The sequence below is a fragment of the Bacillus rossius genome, chromosome 3 (genome assembly GCF_032445375.1).
Source record: "Bacillus rossius redtenbacheri isolate Brsri chromosome 3, Brsri_v3, whole genome shotgun sequence".
Classification (NCBI taxonomy): domain Eukaryota; kingdom Metazoa; phylum Arthropoda; class Insecta; order Phasmatodea; family Bacillidae; genus Bacillus; species Bacillus rossius.
In genome coordinates this window covers 105,365,515-105,385,034 of record NC_086332.1, presented here as the reverse complement: position 1 = coordinate 105,385,034, position 19,520 = coordinate 105,365,515, and the positions used below count along the sequence as shown (strand labels likewise).

Genomic DNA, 19,520 nt, shown 5'->3' with positions numbered 1-19,520 from the left:
CAAATCATCGGGACGTTTGGTTAGGTTACGTATGTAAAAAACATATGAAAATCTTCCTATTTTCCCGGCAATACCAGTAATCATCCGCAAAAGTAAACGCAATGTTTATATAAGGATTGCATTTTTAATATACTGAATTTTGTCAAAAGTCTGCAATTTCATATTTTCTTGTGAAAATTCAACTGAAGAATAAACATAATATTTATGACCAACAGTCAATTTAGTTTTTTTTGCAAATAAATAAAAAAAAAATTCAAAATGGCTCTTACTAGTTAATAATGCAAAGTAAAAACTTATTATAAAATCTACCTACTTGTAAATTTACACTTGTGAATATAACTTTCATGACTCAGAAAATAAAAATGTTATTCAATAAAAATCTCCATCGTATCTAGCTAAAAGATTTCACTTCCTAAATTCACTATGACAATATCGGCACTCGTTCTAAAAGCAACTTTTATTTGTTGGGTCTTTCACATCACTCCAATACATGTTCCAAATCATTCTCTGGAGTTGCAGCGTGTGCTTGGAATGCACTTAGAGCCAATAAGGCAACAAATTTCACACTCAGTTTAAAGGTCTGTTTTTAAATATATATAAAAAAATCTTACTTTTTCTAAGCAAATTCAATAAAGCGCGCGCGTGCGTGTGGGGTTGGAATATACATTTTTTGATAAGTTAATTATATTAATATGTAGAGTTAATTAATAAATAATTTTTACTTTTAAAGTATGGTTTACAAAATATTTTTGTAAATGATAGTAGTAGTATAGGATAGCCGGAACTGGGACAGGCGCCAGGCGCAGGATTGAAGATTGTTTACATTGTGACGTCACGGCGGCCATCTTGGAGGAGTGTAACGGGACACATCGTAACGGGACAAGTTCGACCTGGAATTTGATCCTCAAAAATCGCCAAAAATGACCAAAATTGGGCAAAAATTGCCCAAAATTCCTCAAAAATCGTCCAAATTTCAATTTTTTTGAAAAAAATTTCCGCCAAAAAATCTCAAATAATTCCACAATTCAAAAATTCGGATTTCGAAAATCCTCAAAAGTCGTTTTGCCCTAGAAAGAACCCAAATTCCTAAAAGAGGCTTAAGCATCCTTGTCTACAGCCTCCGATAAGCCTCTGACGTCATCTAGGATTATGACCGCCATCTTGGATGGTTGTGACCTTGACCTTTGACCTTGACCCCGGCGACCATTTTGGATCAGCCATCTTGGATCCGCCATCTTGGATGACGTCATTGTGTTCTCGAAAATTCCGGCATTGTGTTTTCTGCCATATTGGACGATGACGTCACCGTTGCAATTTACGTTACGGCCGCCATCTTTAACTTTTTTATTTATTATCCGAATTTAATGAAATTTTTTTTAAATTATAAAAAAATTTAAATAATAAAATTTTAATAAAAAAATTAAAAAATCATACATTAAAACCCTTTATAGGTTACTGGTATATATATTTACCACCATCTTTACCAGCTAAACTGTTAGTGGTAAAATAATTTATTGAGCTCCTCCAAGTTCCTCTGGCAACCAACAGATAGCATACAAAGCCACAGTAGCTTGGACGACTGTAGCATCTGTCTGAGGATCTAGGGAGCAATGAAGATGTTCCCTGAATATAAACATAAAATATTTTTTGCCAACCTTTTGCCCTATAAAGGGTTAACGACACGGAGCTCGGAGTCCTCGGTTCGAACCCGTCGAGTACAAAAAAAATTAAAAATGGCGACCGATCCTTCCCCCTAGGTGGGTGCTGGCAGACTGACTCCCACCACTTATCATCATCTAGTATGACGTCATGGCCGCCATCTTGTCTTCGATGCTGGAAGCCATCATCATTGTATCGTCGGCTAGAGTGCGCCGATGACATGTTAGTTTAATTCGTATCCGCTAGAGTGCAGTTATAATTTATTACTGTGACACCCTCCATCTTGTCATTTGGCCGCCATCTTGAAAATCCGTAATTATTTAGCTAGAAATTCGGGAACACTTTCAAAATTCATTAAATAAATCACTCATTAATTTACATATTGATTCGATCGATTCCCGTCCTCGGTTCGATCTTGGATGATGCAAAAAAAATTAAATATAACATCAATTTAACATAATAGTAACAGGTTCGAGGAATTAAACACTGCAAGTTCTTTTACAAACATAATATTTATTACATAATTTCTATTCTACTACAGGATCATTTGAGAAAGCCAGCAATCTTATAATCATTTAGTTCCGCAGCGGTGTGAAATGACTAATTCTTAGCTCCAATCGGTTTATACTAGACAGAGTCCAGCCAGAACCTTTACAGACATAGTCCACCTCTTCTTGACAGAGTTTCTGGATACCGTTTTTAACAGTTTGCTTGATATCGTTAGAACTGTAAATTACTGCAGCCGATGTCTTGAATGCACACTTCTTCACTTTGTCATCGAACGGATAAGGCTTTCCATATATACAGTCCAACCACAAGTTATATTTCAAAGGTCCGTTTGTTGCTACATCATCAGTAAGCTGATTGATTATGTCCTCTCTGATATCATCAAGAAAATTACAAATGTCCTTTGACTCACTTAACGTACTTGGATAATAGTAGTCTTTCAATGTTCCACGAAATGCAGACTGCGCCAAGTAGAAGCCATTATCGTTCACTTGTAATGCTCCGAACACAGTCTTAGGTTTATTTTCCTGTTCAGACGTCATACCAATCGGTTGCTGCACATCGGTTTTCTCGCTTGTACGCTCACGAGCCTTCAACCTAAACCGAGGAGTCGAAATTTCTGCAGGTAGTTCAGCAGTAGGCACACGGACTTCACCTTTACAGTTTTTCGCATGTCGTCGCAAATTATCAATTCGAGTAAACCATTCATGACACTCATCACATCGAAACTTCATGCGAGATGGATTCTTCGTGCATTTGCTCCGCTCATGTCTTCGTGCATCATGGGAAAATGCGAACGACGTATCACAGTAGCTGCAAGGATACCGTGGTGATGAAGACGATCCTTTCAGACCCGATCCAGATACAGGCGTTACAACACTAGTACCATTTCCAGGCATTCTCTTATGCACATCGATGCATCGTTGTTGCGACGAAACCTTTACTTTCTGCCGAACAGCAGGGCCTTTGCATGCCTTCATGTGCGTTTTCATATTATCTTTTCTGGCAAACTGCTTATGACATTTCTCACAAACAAACATTTTACGATATAGGTTCTTGACACATTCGCTCCTCTCGTGTCGCCGAGCATTGCTGCTGTTTGAGAAAATCTTGTCGCAATAACAGCACCGATGATCGCTAGTTGTCAAATCAGCATCCATTGAAGTCTCCATCGAGGTCGTATCGTCGATCGTCGTGGTTTCCTGCACATCCAGCTCAGTAGTCATTAAGCTATCTTCTGCTGGTGGTATCACATCTGTTGAAATCTCCTCCAGTGTTGACATCGACGTTGTCAACGGAATCTGCTCCTTCTCCGTCGTAGCTGTCGTCAAGGTTCCCGTAGACGATGGTACAACCTCCATCGAGTTCGTCGTTAAAGTCGGTAAAGATGCCATCGAGTTCGCAAGAACAGGTAATTACATGATTAATGCACCAGAAGAAACAAACTAGGTGATCCTTACACCGACGACGTCAGTAACAAACTGAGCGTCCTGTTATCTAGGACTCGCTTATATACATGCACCGTATGGAATAAAACGCTAGTCAAATCAAGAACCATTTACAATAATACTAGAGTCAAAACAACATTAAAATAAAAGGACCATCAACGAAAAGGCAGCACATTTGGAAGCACCGACAACGAAACGGCAGCACATTTGGAAGCACCGACAACGAAAAGACAGCACATTTGGAAGCACCGACAACGAAAAGGCAGCACATTTGGAAGCACCGAAAACGAAACGGCAGCACATTTGGAAGCACCGACAACGAAAAGGCAGCACATTTGGAAGCACCGACAACGAAAAGACAGCACATTTGGAAGCACCGACAACGAAAAGGCAGCACATTTGGAAGCACCGACAACGAAACGGCAGCACATTTGGAAGCACCGACAACGAAACGGCAGCACATTTGGAAGCACCGACAACGAAACGGCAGCACATTTGGAAGCACCGACAACGAAAAGGCAGCACATTTGGAAGCACCGACAACGAAACGACAGCACATTTGGAAGCACCGACAACGAAACGGCAGCACATTTGGAAGCACCGACAACGAAACAGCAGCACATTTGGAAGCACCGACAACGAAACGGTAGCACATTTGGAAGCACCGACAACGAAACGGCAGCACATTTGGAAGCACCGACAACGAAACGGCAGCACATTTGGAAGCACCGACAACGAAAAGGCAGCACATTTGGAAGCACCGACAACGAAAAGGCAGCACATTTGGAAGCACCGACAACGAAAAGGCAGCACATTTGGAAGCACCGAAAACGAAACGGCAGCACATTTGGAAGCACCGGCAACGAAAAGGCAGCACATTTGGAAGCACCGACAACGAAAAGGCAGCGCATTTGGAAGCACCGACAACGAAAAGGCAGCACCATCATCAAAAAGGCCGCACATTTGTCATTGGCTCCAATATTCATTGGCTCCAATATTCATTGGCTCCATTATTCATTGATTCCATCAGTCTATTGATTCCATCAGTCTAGTGACTCCATCTGTCATTGGCTCCTACAGTCATTGGCTCCAACAGTCATTGGCTCCAACAACTGTCTTTTGTCTCACCAACTCCAAATATATATATTTGGCTAGAATTCTACGAGTCTAAGAGACTATGAGACCACATGGCTACGAGTCTAAAATGATCTAGCTGGTTACGAGTTATACATGGCTTGCGAGGCTACAGAGCTACGAAGTTTCTAGTACACAGGTTTACATGACTGCGAGGATACAGGACCACAAGTCTGCAAGAGTACTTGACTACGAAGGTACTCGTCTACATGACTCCAGTTACCGCATCTGTCTTTGACGGAATTTTCTCTTTTGCTCCAACTGCTCCATCAGCATTATGTTATAAGATTACAAGGCCTCTTGCTTACGTAGCTTCAAGTCTACAAGCCTCCAATGCATCATGACTGCGAGACTACGATCAATGAGGTTACGAGTCTACGCGATTGCGAGTCTTCTAGGTTACATGATCGCGAGGCTATAGGACTACGAAGCTTCTAGAACGCATGGTTACGAGACTGCGAGGCTACAATTCTACGAGGTCCCAAGACATCCAGGCTACGCGACTACGAGCCATGAGGTTACGAGACTACGTGACTACGAATCTTCAAGTTTACGAGACTGCGAGGCTACAGAGCTACGAAGCCTCTAGTACACGTAAACCTGTGTACTAGAGGCTTCGTAGCTCTGTAGCCTCGCAGTCTCGTAAACTTGAAGATTCGTAGTCACGTAGTCTCGTAACCTCATGGCTCGTAGTCGCGTAGCCTGGATGTCTTGGGACCTCGTAGAATTGTAGCCTCGCAGTCTCGTAACCATGCGTTCTAGAAGCTTCGTAGTCCTATAGCCTCGCGATCATGTAACCTAGAAGACTCGCAATCGCGTAGACTCGTAACCTCATTGATCGTAGTCTCGCAGTCATGATGCATTGGAGGCTTGTAGACTTGAAGCTACGTAAGCAAGAGGCCTTGTAATCTTATAACATAATGCTGATGGAGCAGTTGGAGCAAAAGAGAAAATTCCGTCAAAGACAGATGCGGTAACTGGAGTCATGTAGACGAGTACCTTCGTAGTCAAGTACTCTTGCAGACTTGTGGTCCTGTATCCTCGCAGTCATGTAAACCTGTGTACTAGAAACTTCGTAGCTCTGTAGCCTCGCAAGCCATGTATAACTCGTAACCAGCTAGATCATTTTAGACTCGTAGCCATGTGGTCTCATAGTCTCTTAGACTCGTAGAATTCTAGCCAAATATATATATTTGGAGTTGGTGAGACAAAAGACAGTTGTTGGAGCCAATGACTGTAGGAGCCAATGACTGTAGGAGCCAATGACAGATGGAGTCACTAGACTGATGGAATCAATAGACTGATGGAATCAATGAATAATGGAGCCAATGAATATTGGAGCCAATGAATATTGGAGCCAATGACAAATGTGCGGCCTTTTTGATGATGGTGCTGCCTTTTCGTTGTCGGTGCTTCCAAATGCGCTGCCTTTTCGTTGTCGGTGCTTCCAAATGTGCTGCCTTTTCGTTGCCGGTGCTTCCAAATGTGCTGCCGTTTCGTTGTCGGTGCTTCCAAATGTGCTGCCTTTTCGTTGTCGGTGCTTCCAAATGTGCTGCCTTTTCGTTGTCGGTGCTTCCAAATGTGCTGCCTTTTCGTTGTCGGTGCTTCCAAATGTGCTGCCGTTTCGTTGTCGGTGCTTCCAAATGTGCTGCCGTTTCGTTGTCGGTGCTTCCAAATGTGCTACCGTTTCGTTGTCGGTGCTTCCAAATGTGCTGCCGTTTCGTTGTCGGTGCTTCCAAATGTGCTGCCGTTTCGTTGTCGGTGCTTCCAAATGTGCTGTCGTTTCGTTGTCGGTGCTTCCAAATGTGCTGCCTTTTCGTTGTCGGTGCTTCCAAATGTGCTGCCGTTTCGTTGTCGGTGCTTCCAAATGTGCTGCCGTTTCGTTGTCGGTGCTTCCAAATGTGCTGCCGTTTCGTTGTCGGTGCTTCCAAATGTGCTGCCTTTTCGTTGTCGGTGCTTCCAAATGTGCTGTCTTTTCGTTGTCGGTGCTTCCAAATGTGCTGCCTTTTCGTTGTCGGTGCTTCCAAATGTGCTGCCGTTTCGTTTTCGGTGCTTCCAAATGTGCTGCCTTTTCGTTGTCGGTGCTTCCAAATGTGCTGTCTTTTCGTTGTCGGTGCTTCCAAATGTGCTGCCGTTTCGTTGTCGGTGCTTCCAAATGTGCTGCCTTTTCGTTGATGGTCCTTCTATTTTAATGTTGTTTTGACTCTAGTATTATTGTAAATGGTTCTTGATTTGACTAGCGTTTTATTCCATACGGTGCATGTATATAAGCGAGTCCTAGACAACAGGACGCTCAGTTTGTTACTGACGTCGTCGGTGTAAGGATCACCTAGTTTGTTTCTTCTGGTGCATTAATCATGTAATTACCTGTTCTTGCGAACTCGATGGCATCTTTACCGACTTTAACGACGAACTCGATGGAGGTTGTACCATCGTCTACGGGAACCTTGACGACAGCTACGACGGAGAAGGAGCAGATTCCGTTGACAACGTCGATGTCAACACTGGAGGAGATTTCAACAGATGTGATACCACCAGCAGAAGATAGCTTAATGACTACTGAGCTGGATGTGCAGGAAACCACGACGATCGACGATACGACCTCGATGGAGACTTCAATGGATGCTGATTTGACAACTAGCGATCATCGGTGCTGTTATTGCGACAAGATTTTCTCAAACAGCAGCAATGCTCGGCGACACGAGAGGAGCGAATGTGTCAAGAACCTATATCGTAAAATGTTTGTTTGTGAGAAATGTCATAAGCAGTTTGCCAGAAAAGATAATATGAAAACGCACATGAAGGCATGCAAAGGCCCTGCTGTTCGGCAGAAAGTAAAGGTTTCGTCGCAACAACGATGCATCGATGTGCATAAGAGAATGCCTGGAAATGGTACTAGTGTTGTAACGCCTGTATCTGGATCGGGTCTGAAAGGATCGTCTTCATCACCACGGTATCCTTGCAGCTACTGTGATACGTCGTTCGCATTTTCCCATGATGCACGAAGACATGAGCGGAGCAAATGCACGAAGAATCCATCTCGCATGAAGTTTCGATGTGATGAGTGTCATGAATGGTTTACTCGAATTGATAATTTGCGACGACATGCGAAAAACTGTAAAGGTGAAGTCCGTGTGCCTACTGCTGAACTACCTGCAGAAATTTCGACTCCTCGGTTTAGGTTGAAGGCTCGTGAGCGTACAAGCAAGAAAACCGATGTGCAGCAACCGATTGGTATGACGTCTGAACAGGAAAATAAACCTAAGACTGTGTTCGGAGCATTACAAGTGAACGATAATGGCTTCTACTTGGCGCAGTCTGCATTTCGTGGAACATTGAAAGACTACTATTATCCAAGTACGTTAAGTGAGTCAAAGGACATTTGTAATTTTCTTGATGATATCAGAGAGGACATAATCAATCAGCTTACTGATGATGTAGCAACAAACGGACCTTTGAAATATAACTTGTGGTTGGACTGTATATATGGAAAGCCTTATCCGTTCGATGACAAAGTGAAGAAGTGTGCATTCAAGACATCGGCTGCAGTAATTTACAGTTCTAACGATATCAAGCAAACTGTTAAAAACGGTATCCAGAAACTCTGTCAAGAAGAGGTGGACTATGTCTGTAAAGGTTCTGGCTGGACTCTGTCTAGTATAAACCGATTGGAGCTAAGAATTAGTCATTTCACACCGCTGCGGAACTAAATGATTATAAGATTGCTGGCTTTCTCAAATGATCCTGTAGTAGAATAGAAATTATGTAATAAATATTATGTTTGTAAAAGAACTTGCAGTGTTTAATTCCTCGAACCTGTTACTATTATGTTAAATTGATGTTATATTTAATTTTTTTTCATCATCCAAGATCGAACCGAGGACGGGAATCGATCGAATCAATATGTAAATTAATGAGTGATTTATTTAATGAATTTTGAAAGTGTTCCCGAATTTCTAGCTAAATAATTACGGATTTTCAAGATGGCGGCCAAATGACAAGATGGAGGGTGTCACAGTAATAAATTATAACTGCACTCTAGCGGATACGAATTAAACTAACATGTCATCGGCGCACTCTAGCCGACGATACAATGATGATGGCTTCCAGCATCGAAGACAAGATGGCGGCCATGACGTCATACTAGATGATGATAAAAAGTGGTGGGAGTCAGTCTGCCAGCACCCACCTAGGGGGAAGGATCGGTCGCCATTTTTAATTTTTTTTGTACTCGACGGGTTCGAACCGAGGACTCCGAGCTCCGTGTCGTTAATGTATGATTTTTTAATTTTTTTATTAAAATTTTATTATTTAAATTTTTTTATAATTTAAAAAAAAAATTTCATTAAATTCGGATAATAAATAAAAAAGTTAAAGATGGCGGCCGTAACGTAAATTGCAACGGTGACGTCATCGTCCAATATGGCAGAAAACACAATGCCGGAATTTTCGAGAACACAATGACGTCATCCAAGATGGCGGATCCAAGATGGCTGATCCAAAATGGTCGCCGGGGTCAAGGTCAAGGTCACAACCATCCAAGATGGCGGTCATAATCCTAGATGACGTCAGAGGCTTATCGGAGGCTGTAGACAAGGATGCTTAAGCCTCTTTTAGGAATTTGGGTTCTTTCTAGGGCAAAACGACTTTTGAGGATTTTCGAAATCCGAATTTTTGAATTGTGGAATTATTTGAGATTTTTTGGCGGAAATTTTTTTCAAAAAAATTGAAATTTGGACGATTTTTGAGGAATTTTGGGCAATTTTTGCCCAATTTTGGTCATTTTTGGCGATTTTTGAGGATCAAATTCCAGGTCGAACTTGTCCCGTTACGATGTGTCCCGTTACACTCCTCCAAGATGGCCGCCGTGACGTCACAATGTAAACAATCTTCAATCCTGCGCCTGGCGCCTGTCCCAGTTCCGGCTATCCTATACTACTGATAGTTTATTTTTTATTTATATTTTCTTTTAATTTTATATTTATATCGTGTGCTTTTTTCTGTAAGACCACCATTTAAGAGCACATACTGAAAAAAAAAAGCAATTACCTAATTATAAATTTTTTCGCGGTTTAAGTGTTAGCTATTTTCTTAGTTTAGTCATTATTTTAAGTGATCGCTTCTTTGTTTTTCTATTTAATGTTTATTTTTGTTTGTAAACGTTATATGATTATATTTTAATGTGTGGTTAATTATAAGCCAATTTGCCACATGTAAAAATATGACGAATAAATAAAATAAATAAACAAGTATAAAAAAACTCATAACATTTATTTTTAAAATAAATATTGCATATTTTCACTAATAAATAAATACTTGTGAAGTGGTGTCTGTTATAACACACGATATTATCAACGAATATATAAAATATAACATTAATCAAAACACACGGTTAAACTCTTAAGTTTATATTTTAAGTTGATAATGTCGTAAGCAAAGAAACCGGTCACATTTGTTTATTCGTTAGTGAAAATACGCAATTTTATTAAAAAAAAAAAACTTTTGTTTCAAATTTGAATCATTACAATAATATCTCAGACAATCATTAAATTCAAGAAAATAATATTTTTGAAGACTTTTTTCTTTAAGTCCCCATGCTGCCAACCCCCCCCCCCCCCCCACCTCCAATTCCCAAAAGAAAAAAAATGATGTACAAAAAATATTATTTTAGTATTTTAGCTGTGCCCGCTCCTCCTCACGGGAATCCTCGTCATGCCCGCTGAACCCTGCTATGACGCGCACTCACCTTGCTGATGAGGAAGTCCTTCTCGTCGAAGTGCCTGCCGAACATCTTGGGCGAGTCGCCGGCCACCGGCTCGATCTTCACGCACACCTCCTGGCCCTTGCGCGCGCTCTCCACCGGCTTGTGGTTGTTCTCGATGCTCGTCACCACGCCCAGGTCCACGAACTGCAAGCACCGCGCACATCCGCGAGTCCCGCCTCAGTCCGCTCACGGCGACCAGTTCTCTTTCCTCGCACGTTTTAGCACAGATGTGTTACATACTAAATTATAAAATAAAACCCCCGCGAATAAAGCTAATTTTTTTTGCAGGAATATAAGTTAATTTGAAATTATCTACTTGGCAACAGCTTTCGACACAATACCATGTCGAAAAACGGGTATATGGTCACAGCATTTAATTCTGTTCAGTTTATATAAAACAATCAACAATTTTTGTGCGAGTCTCCACCTAGACAGGTGATATTTGAGGGGCTCCAGAATACAGCGATGAAAGTAAAAAAAAAATTAAAAAAAAAAGCTTTCAGTTAGCTACAGATTACAATCTGAAACGTTTAAATTATGGTATGTCAAACTCCATCTGGAAAATTCCCGACCTCCACCGCTATCACCACTATGTTCCTGAGCCCCCTCATTTTGTAGGTTTCGCGCCAAACCCACCACGACCTCGACCCTTACAAAACAATCCTAGGGCATGTTTCACACATATTCGGTTCCATTCGGTTATTCGTTCTGTTCGTTTTAACTTATTTTTCGGTCGCTGCTGACAAGTGTGAAACCTCCGAAGCCTCAGCTCGCACGAAAACAACGGGGCCGGAGGATTCATGAAAAATCAGTTCATTTAAGGCATGTTCTAGGCTTGTTTCTGTTTTTACGCGTGATTTCCGCCTGGTCGAGTTTCCTTATTTTCAGTGGTCAAAATATGGCCAAATCATTAGCAGTTTAAAGTGTAAGCAAACCCCTTAAACGTTTGGATCAAACTATTTATTTATGACCCACGCAATGGACGACTTAAAATGGGGCGGAGTCAAGAAATTCAAGTAACGGCCGGTTGAAGCGGCACTGTAACCGTAGGACACAGGATGTAAACAAACATCCACTAATAATGGAATAAGCTATGATGAAAAGAGTTGACATAGAACATTTTTTTTTAATTTGAATTCATTCAAAGCTGAATTAAAGATTAAGCTGTGTCAATTACTTGGGAAGAAAGAGGCTTAAAAGCAAGGTAAAGTTTTCAAGTTCCTATGTATTATAATGATGTGTGTATAGCGACACGAAGTAAGGACGTGTTTGTGAACGCATATTGCTATTCACAGCAAAGAATGAAAGGACCGGATATAATTATTTTCGTAGAGAGGAAAAAGCTAATGGAATCCCGCACGAATACTATACATTAAAGGAGGGCACATAGTTTTGATTTACGTTTTGTGTATAAATGTTAGTGTTTGTGTTGATTATATGGAAACTGTTGGCTTATTAAAAACAATATATATACCTGATTGCAATATAAATCACCAATAAATATTTCAGAAAACCTGTATGCCTTCTACAATAAAGATATTTTTAGAACTAAAATATATTTTATTTTATTCTTAAGTACATACTGTTAAGAATGCAGACAGGACCGCGACGTGAACCAGGTTCGGAGCTGGCTGGCATCCCCACAAGGTCACTGGCGTCACGCGTCGTCCACTGGCATGCCACGCGTGCTTGGCCCGATTACGAGGGTCCTCGCTACCTTCCCCCCTATACCACTCCCATAGCACCGTCCCACCTCTTGCAATGCCAATTACCCTTTTAATGGCCTGGGAATTCTCCAGGTTTCCCGCCACCGCGCGGAGTGGCGCGAATATAAACACCGCCTTTTTGGACTTTTCGGGCGTTTGGTCGGCCCAAGGTGACGCAACACTTACAAACCCCAGTCGGTTACAGAAAGTCTTCCAAGAGTATAAAAGCAGCGACGCCGGCCTTCACGAGAGTTCCGAGCGAAGAGCTTAGAGAGTCTGTACCTCGGGGAGTGATACTGGAGATACCTGTGCGATCAATGAGGGGTGAAGAGGGCAAGTGGCCCTTGTGAGCGAACCGGACCTATCGGGAGGCGATACCTGCGAGTGAAGGCCTGGCGAGCCAGTCGGGCGCGACGAGCGATAGTTGGGGACTGTACTGCGGCGCGGTGTGGGTGAGAGTGCGAAGGAAGCGGGGAGAGACAGACAGAAGAGCAAGCCATTATCGAGCCACGCTCCAGTGGAAAGTGTTAATATTCCAACGACCAGTGTTAGACTAATTTTTGTGGACAGAGATCTTAAGCGCATTAATTAAATTTATGGTGTAGACGTTAGTAATAAATAAAATTGAACCAATTATTTGGGCTATACCTTACAAACCCAGTTTCCTCCCAACATTTTACTCATAACATTTTGGTGTCTTTTATTAAAATTAAAAAGGTAAAACATTATTACAAATTTAGCTATTCGAGAATTGGGTTAGTTTAGGAATTGTAGTTCTGAGTGAAGTAGTAGTAGCAGTAGCAGCAGAAGTAGTAAAAGTGTTGGTTTTTAGTAAGGGTTTATGTTAGCTCGTACAGGATATTACAGTAGTGATAGGCTGTTAGTGTATGTGGACAAAAATATGGCGGCCGATGAATAATAAAATCGAGAGTAACCAAAAGGAAATGAATTAAATGAAGAATGGCCAAGAAGAAGAGGTAAGAAATGCTATGAAGACCGAGATAGAGGCCAAGAAGAAACAAGAAGGAATGAAGAAAAAGATAGATGAAACCAGCATCCAGTTGGAAGGTAAAGTGCTTAGTTTGGAGCAGAACCTTAAACAATAAGAACAGCAACTCGTACAACAAGAACAGCAACTTCACCGACAGTAACAACAGTTAATTCAACTTGAAAAGGCAAACGAACGGCGCGTAGAAGCTGTGACCGTGGAGTGCCGTCGGTTGATAAGGATGCTACAGCTGCTGCAAACTGGAAGAGTAACTCCGAGGAGGTTAAGGTGGAGGGCACTTCCAGCAGCCTCACAAAATTAAAGCCACCCACATTCGATGGTCAGTCTTCGTGGACAGTGTACAGAAGACAGTTTGAGGCAGCTGCACAAGTAAATGGATGGGGCGAGGAAGAAAAGTCTATGGCACACGTTTTGGCCCTGAGAGGATCTCCACTACAGCTATTGCAGACCATACCATTTCAAGACAGAAAGGCTATGGAATATTAGTAGAGGCCCTTGAGCTGAGGTATGGCGACCGACACATAGGGAAGTGTATAGAACATAAATCAAGACATGCCAACAGTGATCTTCAGAAACACTACAAGAATTCGATGCCGACATTGAGGGATTCGTGCACCTTACTCAGAAGCACCAAATGAGTTACACAAGCAGCTAGCTATCAGTGCGTTTATAGATGGACTCAGCGATGCGGAGGTTCAACAAACTCTTCATTTCGCCCAGCACAAGAAGACCTGCGAGGCCTTCCTCCATGCCCTGGAAATCGAGGCAGCACGCAGTGCCTCAAGAAACACAACCATCAGGACAAGGCGAGCTGACAAGGTGAGCTGAACAGCATACCTACGATGGAGCAAATGCCAGAAACACCACTAATGAAGTAGATATTCTCAGGTCATTGAAGAAGCTGCTGAATGACACTTCAGGTAACCAGATCAGAAGAGCAGGAGAATGCCCGCGGTGCTTCGTCTGCAAATTAACCAGGACACATCCAGTGGAACTGCCCTACACGTAGAAAGAAATCGCAGCAGGAAAAGAAACAGGAAGAACAACAGAGAAACGAGCAATAGATGATGTGAGGGGCGCATGCCAGCTCTACAGGAAATGGTAACCCCTAGGGTTTTTCCCGTACATGTATTTCGTAGAGAACATGAAAATTTGTGGCTTAATGGATGGATCAATGGCAGACAGTGTTACTTACTGTTGACCCAGGGGCATCGGCATCTATAATTGGCACACGCATTGTAAGTAGAGAAAAGAAGATAACATCCACCCCATATACTCAAAACCGCCACCGGAAACACTTCACCGGTGCATGGACAGCTGGATTTGGAGGTACGGATTGGAACATGGACATGATCACAGAACTTTCTTATTTATATCACCGATGAGGTAATTCTACGAGTGGACATCATTAATCGATACGGATTCGTTATTGACATGGAAGGACAAGTACTGCATATTAAAGATGAAGAGGTGGCCTTCTTTACCCCGACCAATTGAAAGTTCCTGTAATGAAAGTGGTAGTTAGCGAATCTGTTTCAATTCTAGCAAATCATGAGCAGATAAGAGTAGCTAGGATTGTGGGAGACCTAGGGGCAACATGAGCTACATGATTGAGACAGATATGACATTAGGACTGAAGAAGCTCCTAGTCACCCGAAGCATTGCAATGTTTTTCGAGGTTGTACCAGTCAGTGTGGCCAACCTCAATTCTCGAATAAGGGTTCTTAAACAGGGAGACCTAATGTGAACCAGTCTCTTGGGTAGGCCAGTGTGAGTCTTCGTCACCCATTATGACATGCCGTGCAACCACTGAAGCCAAATATAGAACATATTGTTACGAACATGAGCAAGGCCGCATCACGCGCAGGTGCAGAGCTAGCTGGGCTGACATCACATGCCGCCATAACATGAGATGTGCCGTGCGCACCTGGGTCACCGCTTCACCTCCCTCCAGCCCTCAGCTCCCCGCGCGGTGCTGTTAGCTGACATCCGAAACCTGACAGCTGCGTAGTTTCTCGAGCCGCCGACACGTGTTTCGAGAGATTTCTGCCGTCGGGTCGGCGCGGAGTGGCGCGACTGTCCCCAGCCGCGCTCGTGAGTTCGAGAAGGCGCCTGGGCTTATAAGTATATAAGACGAGGACGCTGGCCTCAGGGGGAGTCAGAGTTCAGGCGGGAGCTTTCCCGCGGCGGAGTTTCCAGGGCGATAGTGCCGCGGGTGCAGCAGAGTGGCGAAGTCCCTGGACAAAAGTTCCAGGGCAAAGAGTTCAGTTCCGGACGATAGTGACGCGGGCGCGGCGGAGTCCCGAGCGAAGTTCCGAGCGAGGCATCGGGCGGATCCTCGGCGAAGGGAGGTGCGATGGCGGCGGTGGAGTGCGGCGATGGAGTCCCGCGACGGAGGTCCGCGAGGGGTGCTGCGCCCAGAGTTGCGCCAGAGGGGCGGCCCAGCGAGGTGTGTGGTGTGTGGAAACTGAGTGACTGTGGAAGCAACATTTTTTGAAGTGCAATTGATTATTTGCCATTTCAGAAGATTATTTGTGACATAAGTATAGGCCATCAATAAAACTGTGTGGTATTAAAATCTATTAATTGGGCTATCCTTTATGAACCCGCGATCGCAACAATATACTAAGGTGATGCCGAAATAATCTAACAGATGAAGAAATAGAAGAAGACAAAGATTTTCTGGTAAGCAACCAGGATGTATATTCCTTAGGGGATGCTGACCTCGGTAGAACAAACCTGGTCTACCAACACAAAATTGATGCGGAGCCAATCAAAGCAATGCGGCGGCTGCCTCTAGCCAAATAGAAAGAAGCAGAGAAGTTTATCGCAGGTATGGAGGGTGGTGTTATAGAACCACTAGTGATCCTTGGGTTTAGTGGCGAAGAAGGATGGCCAACTGAGGTTCTGTGTGAACTACCAGAAGCTGAATGAAGTCACCACAAAGGGCAGCTACCCCCTCCTACCTATCGATGACACACTTGATACACTCTCTGGCACCAAATATTTCTCTACACTGGACCAAAAGAGTGGTTACTGGCAAGTGGAGCTGCACCCCAAGGTTAATGTGAATACTGCTTCCACAACAGGGAGTGGGCTGTTCCAGTTCACTGTGTTACCATTCGGGTTATGTAATGCTCCTGCAATTTTTTTAAAGATTGATGGAACTTGGATGCATCATTTGACTTGGAAAAAATGCCTAGTATACCTGGACGACATTATCGTGGTGGAAAATACAGTAAATAAACATTTGCGAAATCTATGCTTCTTTTCCAGCATGAGGTAACATTCCTGGGACATATTGTATCGCAGGATTGAGTGCGAACAAATCCTAAAATGATCCGTTCTGTTAAAGAGTGGCCTCAACCTAAGGATAAGCATGAATTAAGGTTTATCTTGGAACTCTGTACCCACTATAGGTGGTTTATGACAGGGTTCTCGACAATCGCAAAACCATTGCGTCAGCTGACCGAGGGTAAAATACAAGTTATATAGACTGCAGCATGTGAGACTGCCTTTCAAGGCCTTAAGGAATATTTGTATACTAGCCACACACTTGCCTACCCCCGTCAACATGGAGAGCATATCCTCGACACAAATGCAAGCGGAGATGGGTTGGGTGCTGTACTTTCCCAGGTTCAAGATGGAAATGAACAAGTAATAGCATACAAACGCAAAGTTTTGTCTAAGCCTGAACACAACTATTGCATCACAAGACAACTCTTGGCTGTAGTGAAGTCTCTGTAACATTTCCACAAATATTTACATGGGAGAAAATTCCTTTTATGCATTGACCATCACGCACTTAAGTGGCTACTACAGTTCAAGAATCCAGAAGGACAACTTGCTAGGTGGAATGAACAGATACAGCAATATTATTGTCGAATAGAACACAGGAAAGGCCGAATTTACAGCAATGCTGATGCCCTCTCCCATAACCCTTGCAAGGTAGACTGCCACCATTGCAATAGGGCAGAGAAAAATGAGAAAATCGAAGATGTTCGGCAAACAACGATAACTAATGGGAAGATAAATGGGAAAATGCTAACTTGAAAGTAGTGCAGCGGCAAGATCTTGACTTGGCACCCATTATAACCTGGCTAGAGAATGGTACTGGACGTCCAATATGGCATGAAATCTCCAGTGACCGAAGGGCTGTGAAAGCTTACTGGGCACAGTAGGCCTTGAGGAGGATGAATAGGCTGCTAATGAGGGCATGGATAAATATAAATGGAAAAGTATTTATCATGCAACCACCCCTTTCAAAGAGTCTAGTGGCAGAAGTGTTAAAAGAAATCCATGATGGTACCTCTGGTGGTCATCTAGGGATGAACAAAACTCTAGCTAAGATATATTAATGCTACTATTGGTTGAGGTGTCGCCAGGATGTGGAGACTTTGTTTAGATAATGGGAAGCATGCTCGGCTAAAAAAGGGCCACAACAGCGGAGTCGTGGGAAAATTAGGGCCTACAATGTAGGGGCCCCCTTTGAGAGGATAGCCATCGACATAGCTGGACCTTTCTCAAGACTAAAGACTTGTATATTCTGGTAGCAATGGATTATTTCAACTGTGGCCAAAGGTTTATGTACTTCCTAACCAAGAAGCCACTACCATTGCTGATGAAATAGTCAACAACTTCATTTGCAGATTTCGGGTACCAATTGATCTCAACTCAGACCAAGGCCGCAATTTCGAGTCGACAATATTACAGTAGGTGTTTAGGTTGTTGGAAATAAATAAAACCAGGACTACAGCCCTACATCCTCAGTACGATGTCATGGTGAAGAGGTTCAACATAACTCGAGGAACACATTGCTATGGTTGTAGCAAAGCATTAACAGGAGTAAAGTTCGATCGTCCTTGCAGGGAGCCGAACAGCAACACTGATTATGTGAATCCTCTAGAGAGAATGGCGCTTATACATGAAGAAGCCCGCAAAAATCTTAGATTAGAGACGAATCGAAATAAGATGAGGTACGATCTGAAGGATAACTCAACCGGATTTCAGGAGGGTGATTTGGTGTGGCTGTACAACCCGCAACGAAGGAAGGGAAGGTGCCATAAGCTTCAAGCGTGAGTAGCCAGTGATTGCCAAATGTGTTTATACAATTTTTGATGATTCATGAGGCTGGAATATAAAATAAATGCCATGGTTTGTTTTATGAAGTCTAAGATTGTTTTGTTTATAAAATATTTGTTTATAAAATAGTGGCTAGAGACTCACTCACCTGCGACTACATTTCACTACCAATGCTATTCAGAATCCTCTGTATAGTTTGCACCTAATTTCTTAGAGGGCGGAACTTCATTGCCACATCTGAGAACTTGACTCAATGTCCCGTCGCTATTTTGGTAACGGTTTGCTTACAACCGAGATGTTAACAATATCAGATACTATTATACATGCTTTTCTGTTGACCAATGAGTGAGCAACTAGATGGACGAGTCGCCATGACATTTGACTTGAACAGTAATGAGTAACCGCTTATTTTTAACCTCTTTATGTATGAATTTATATTCTAAATCTGTAACATCCAAAAGACATGCAAAGCGAGACAAATTGAGCAACTATTTTAAGCATGTACACAGATAGGTAAACTGAACAGTCTTTTTTTTTTATTTCAGACTATTCAATAAGTTAATAAATGTTGTTAATTACGTTCGAAGCGCACGCTGTTCGCCCTTATTAGGAAAAAAAAAAGATATACATGAAAGTGTATTTTTATGGATTACATTAATTGATGAATTTTTTTAATATGTATAAGCATTTAATACCCAAAAGTTATTTAAATTCTACCATAAGGTTACTGTACTTTGGATCACTAATCAACACAAATAAATAAATTTACCAAAATAGTACCCAGAAATTCAAGCAGGCGCACACAATATAAAAATGCAATACATGGAAGACCATGTTAAAATCTGAAGAAGAAAAAAAAGGGGGGGGGGGGGTGACTGTCTCATGGACACGGCCGTGTGTTGTACGTGGATACGTGTACGTAACATGTAATATTTTCTATACAAAATATAAAATACGCTATTCTATGTATGTTATAATCATGTTTGAACACTAAGAAGTAGCGTATAGGCCGACATTATATATATTTTATTATATATTTTTATTTTAACACCATATATATCCAATGTAACTGACGATTGAAACGTAAACGAACGTCGTAGCTTCTCCGAGTCAAAAGTTATACTAAATGGAAATCTCGAAACACAGCAAAATTACCTCAAAATGGCGGCGCTTCCCTCTCCTCCGCGCGCGATGCGTCACAGTCCTCACTT

At 42.4% G+C, this 19,520-nt stretch overlaps 1 protein-coding gene across 1 annotated transcript in view; it reads right to left on the bottom strand.

The window, feature by feature from the left end:
- The window catches only part of LOC134531104 (eukaryotic translation initiation factor 5B), a 342,833-nt gene that overhangs the window by 48,781 nt on the left and 274,532 nt on the right, over nt 1-19,520 (bottom strand). Inside the window, exon 21 of the mRNA XM_063366652.1 lies at nt 10,495-10,656. Within this exon, the coding sequence (XP_063222722.1) occupies nt 10,495-10,656 (162 nt within the window). The remainder of the gene's footprint in view (nt 1-10,494; nt 10,657-19,520) is intronic.